Source organism: Bison bison, unplaced genomic scaffold (assembly GCF_000754665.1).
Source record: "Bison bison bison isolate TAMUID 2011002044 unplaced genomic scaffold, Bison_UMD1.0 scf7180017864062, whole genome shotgun sequence".
Taxonomy (NCBI): Eukaryota; Metazoa; Chordata; class Mammalia; order Artiodactyla; family Bovidae; genus Bison; species Bison bison.
Genome location: NW_011494634.1, coordinates 487,866 through 493,548, shown reverse-complemented (window position 1 = coordinate 493,548; position 5,683 = coordinate 487,866). Strand labels below are relative to the sequence as shown.

Below are 5,683 nucleotides of genomic sequence, written 5' to 3'. Positions count from 1 at the left end.
ATGAGATTAAAGACGTAAGAATGTTTTAGATAAATATGCTCTTCAATCTATTTAGGCATATTTTACTAGCACTCTTTTGCATGTAAAATATAGAATTTTTCATGCAACATTCTGAGTCCTATAATGGAACAAGCCTTCAAAGAAAGAAAGTCCTAATTCTTTTCAGTTCCACTTCAGCTAAATCTGAAGCACAGAGTCTTTGCCTTTTAGACATTAGTGTCATCATTATATTAAACTGAGAAATAGGAGTTTCTGCAAAGTAAAGACAGTTGAGTATGGAGCACATAAGCAAAACCAGAATTAGAAAACTCAGTCTGATCTGACATTATTTTCTTAACTCTTAATGATTAACTATTATTACTCATATTTTCCTCCTCAGTTTGTGAGGCAGCGTTTCCTCAGAGATCCTCAAACATTAGAAGTCATTATTCACTTCCAACTATTTCTTATTTTATCATCCATTAATCAGTGTTCAGTTTAGTTTACCAATAATTTTAAAGGTATTCCCTCTTTTCACCATCTTGTGTAAGACTATTATCCTTAAAGCCACCATAACCTCTTACTTGAACAATCACACATTTTCTGTGATTATCTTCTTCCATGAATATTTATCTACTGCAAGTTACCAATGTGATTTTTATAAAATGCCTATTAGAACAAAATATCTTTATTTTTTTTTAGAACACAATATCTTTTAAAAAAAAAAATCCCCAGTGCTCTCTGCTGCCTGTAGAAAAAAGTAATTTATATCATCATCTGTATAAGCTGCTCTCTCTTTGTAATTTCTACATATGCCTTTATTCACTGGGTTTACCATATGACTATTGCTTAGATATTTTCTATCAATTAGTGTGATCTCAAGTACAGAAATTATTTACACCTATGAATTTTTATAAGCAAAGAGTACATCAAAATTCAATAAATATTAATTTGATGAATGAATTCTCACTAAGGCATATATAGCAAAATGTGAATTATCTGTACTAGTTTATTTTTATTAGTTTTCTTGTGAAAAAGGAGAATTTTCAAAAATAATTTATCAGCTTAGTAGATATTCAAATGAAGGGAGAAATAATAATGATTTAACTCAGAGAAACCATGAAATAAATGTGCCATTCATTTAGCCATTTGGAAACACTTAATCACTCAGTCATGTCCGACTCTTTGTGACCCTATGGACTGTAGCCTGCCAGGCAAGAATACTGGAGTGGGTTGCCATTCCCTTCTGCATTAGGTGCTACTTACATTTCACACTTCAGACTCTATGTACTACAGACTATCTGATTCTCTCACTAGACATTCACAAAGATTTCTTCAGTAAATCTAATATTTTGTTCTGTCTTGCTTAATACATCAGATTGTATTACCTCTACCAAGTAAACATATAACCACATAACATATGTGACTGACTCAAGATAAACAATACATCCCAAACAACAATCTCAGAGTTTGGAGTAAAATTGGAATATGTACTTCCTAAAAACAAACTACAAGGCAATCATGATCATTATCCAAAATGAAGATGAACATGAAATGAAGTACAGAGAAAGTCATTTCATTCCAAAATCAACAGCCAGACAGAACATAGTACAAATGTATTCTTTAGCAGTAAGTATATAGGATTCAAATAGTCTCTAAGATTAATGGGTACATTTTTTTAAAATCAGTCCTTCCCCAGGTTGTTATAAAACTTAGTGCTTTCAGTTATATTACATTTACTTAATTCTATTTTCAGTTAATATAGAATTAAATAAAAATAGTTTATTCCCTAGGATCTTCCTCAGAGCTTCTTTTACATCTTTGTTTCTCAGAGAGTAAATCAAAGGATTCAACATGGGAGTGACCAGGGTGTAACACAAGGAGGCCACTTTACTCAGCTCAGGAAATCTGTCAGGGATGAAATACATAAAGATGATGGCACCATACAGTACACTCACGACTCCCAGGTGAGAGCTGCAAGTGGAGAAGACTTTCTTTCGCCCCTCAGTGGAGCGTATTTTTAGAACTGTGGATACAATATATATATAAGACACAGTAATGACAATTATGGTAGGCAAAATGATAATGCTGCATAGGAAAAAGGATACAATATTAGGAATGTAGAGATCAGAACAAGAAATCCTCTGAAGTGGACGGTAATCACAGTAAAAGTGGTCGATGGCCTGAGAAGCACAAAAGGGTAAAGTAAATGTCATGCTGGTCTCAATAACTGAGCTGATACAGCCACAGAAGTAGGAAGCAGCTACCAACTGAACACAGAGACGTGTTGACATCTGAATGGAGTAGAGGAGTGGGTTGCAAATGGCAATGAAGCGGTCATAAGCCATGACTGCCAGGAGAAATCCCTCAGTCACAATGAAGAGGGCAAAGAGAAAGAGCTGGGTCACACAGCCTGCATAGGAGATGGACTTGCTCTCAGACCAGAAGTTGATCATAGCCTTGGGTGCAATAACAGATGAATAGAAGAGATCAATGAAGGACAGGTTACCTAGGAAGAAATACATTGGTGTGTTCAGCTGGGGATCAGTCATAATAATAATCATCATGCCAACGTTCCCTAGAAGGATCATGGCATAGACAAGCAGAAAAAGCAGGAAGAGGAGAATGTGGAACTCTGGGTGGACCCTGAAGCTGACAAGAATGAAGTCAGTCACTTCTGAGTGGTTGCTTGTTTCCCTGTGGCCCATGGCAGAAATCTACTGAAAGGCACAAAGCAAAATAAATGAAATTGTGGCTTTGATTGTAGTGCTATTAATACTCTCTAGATGTAGAATTAAATTATTTACATTTTAATGAGACATTGCATACAAATAAATTTTAATGTCAGGAACATGCAAGAATTTGAAGTAGATGTCATTAGGCTTCTTAAACTGTCATTCTATTAAGCAATGAAAGATTCTCTTTGGTTATTTTATTAAATTATATGTGGCATGGACTTCTGCAAGAAATTAGCATATTTTATTGCCTAAAATTACTCACATTTTAAATTTCTACTCTTTAGTATATTTATAGGTAAGAGATTTTCTTCATTTAAAATAGCAGTATTTCATATTATCTAAAACAGGAGTAATGAATCTAATTTTTAAGATAGTATTTATAGCCATTATGATAGCTATGTCAGTGTTTTGACTCATTACATGACAGTAGTAAATATATAAAAAATATTTTTTGTTTTAGCTCAATATATGTAGTTTCCCTTATTGTAGCCATCTTTGAAAACAGAATAAAAATAGTTATTATTTGTATGTTAAAATTAATAACACACAAAAAATGACACTTAGAAGATAAAGTTCTCCAAAGCTATTTTGAAATATTATTCTTTTCTCAGGTCAAAACCATTATCCCAAATACACACATATTTATTGTAACATTATAAATACTTCTTTTCCATTAATAATCAATTAAAAATCATAATAATTTAGCCCTCTTTTTGAAGCAGAGAGAAGGTAGCAAATATTCCAATCTTTACACTGCAATGAATGACTTTCTACCAAGGCTCCATCAATTTAAGAGATCTCACTATTTAAACAATGCAAGTAAACTTCACTGACTTACAGACAGGAAAATTTCTTTCCTAAATTCTGTTATACTGTATGTGTCTTAAGATAAAGATAAGTGGGTAATTACAGTTATTTAAAGCCCACAGCAACTTGTATTGTCCAGAGTCCATGATCATGAGCTAGAGTATCAGCAGTGATGTTTATGATGTACTTGGTTATTTATAAGCCTGTGAAACCTTCCTCAGGATATTTCAGCACTGAGGTTTTACTCATTCTCTGTCACGGATTCCACTGGGAGAGGAGTAGCAGTAAAGAACGTGCCTGCTAATGCAGGAGACATAAGTAACACCGGTTCAATCCCTGGGTCGGGAAGATCCCCTGGAGAAGGTCATGGCAACCTACTCTAGTATTCTTGCCTGGAGAATCCTCTGGACAGAGGAGCCTGGTGGGATACTGTCCACAGGGTCACAAAGAGTTGGATATGACTAAAGTGACTTGGCACATACACAATCGTAAAGTCAATTATGGTAACATAAGTGCAGATTCTTGGGCTATTGTCTATGAGGACTTAAGTAACCTTAGGCACAAACAAATGGTCTAATAATAGTTAAAAGTGTCCCTTCTCTAGTTGTGCATATCCTTTGGGAAAGGTTTCTGGACTTCATTATCTTCACTGACAAAGAAAAACTTTCCGGTATTATCTCATAGATATTCATAGACATAGAAAAGAGATTTAAATGTTTGTACTACATGAAACAAATTTTAGATAAATAAATACTTTAAACTATGTAGTAAATTATTCTCGCTATTTTCAAAAGAGAAAAACTCACTTGAAATTATGATCACCTGTATTTCTTGATATAGCTATAATTCATGTTATGACAAATGCCCTCTAAATCACAAATTCAAAGTCAGATAATGGTTGCTAATTCTGTTCTCTTATATTTAAACACCAAACAGAAAATATAGTGGAGGAAATGAGCATTCAATTAAATTATCTTTATATCTTTAGTAAATATATTTATGAGATTAGGATCTCTACTTAAAAATTCCTTTAAAACTACAATGTCACTAAAAGACTACATTAAAATCACAGACATACTACTCTATTTAATAAGTCAAATTTGATAATATTGTCATTTTCTTAAATATTTTAAGTCAATTTTCATTTTTTTGGAATCAGTTTTTAAATTAAAAAGTATGTTTAGAATTTATCTGGGTTTCTTAAGTGTATAGAGAGCAAAAATGATGTGAGACCAGATATTTTCCTTATTACAATTGAATATTAGTAAAAGTTTAATGCGTTTAGGCTTCCCTGGTGGCTCAGTTGGTAAAGAATCTGCCTGTAATGCAGGACACCTGGGTTCAGTCCCTGGGCTGGGAAGATCCCCTGGAGGAGGGCATGGCAACCCACTCAGGTATTCTCTCCTGGAGAATCCCCATGGACAGAGGAGCCTAGTGGCTACAGTCCATGGGGTTGCAAAGAGTCGGATATGACTGAGCGACTAAGCACCATCAGTTTAGGAAGAGAAGGTACTTTAGAAATTTTAAACAGGAAAAAATTAACTAAGGTTCAGTTCAGTTCAGTTCAGTCGCTCAGTCGTGTCCAACTCTTTGTGACCCCATGAATCGCAGCACGCCAGGCCTCTCTGTCCATCAATCAACTCCCAGAGTTCACTCAGACCCAAGTCCATCGAGTCAGTGATGCCATCCAGCCATCTCATCCTCTGTTGTCCCCTTTTCCTCTTGCCCCCAATTCCTCCCAGCATCAGAGTCTTCTCCAATGAGTCAACTCTTCGCATGAGGTAACCAAAGTACTGGAGTTTCAGCTTTACCATCATTCCTTCCAAAGAAATCCCAGGGCTGATCTCCTTCAGAATGGACTGGTTGGATCTCCTTGCAGTCCAAGGGACTCTCAAGAGTCTTCTCCAACACCACAGTTCAAAACCATCAATTCTTCGGCACTCAGCCTTCTTCACAGTCCAACCCTCACATCCATACATGACCACAGGAAAAACCATAGCCTTGACTAGACCAACCTTCGTTGGCAAAGTAATGTCTCTGCTTTTGAATATGCTATCTAGGTTGGTCTTAACTTTTCTTCCAAGGAGTATGCATCTTTTAATTTCATGGCTGCAGTCACCATCTGCAGTGATTTTGGAGCCCCCAAAAATAATGTCTGA

At 35.3% G+C, this 5,683-nt stretch overlaps 1 protein-coding gene across 1 annotated transcript; it reads right to left on the bottom strand.

Annotated features, from left to right (window-relative positions):
• Positions 1-1,715: 1,715 nt before the first annotated feature.
• LOC104985924 (olfactory receptor 9K2-like) lies at positions 1,716-2,687 on the bottom strand. Its single transcript, XM_010836315.1, has one exon. It carries the CDS (start codon positions 2,685-2,687, stop codon positions 1,716-1,718), a length of 972 nt encoding a protein of 323 aa, XP_010834617.1.
• Positions 2,688-5,683: the final 2,996 nt, after the last annotated feature.

Excerpts from the sequence above, each read along its gene's own strand:
- LOC104985924 (XM_010836315.1), bottom strand. The coding sequence starts at position 2,687 with ATGGGCCACAGGGAAACAAGCAACCACTCAGAAGTGACTGACTTCATT.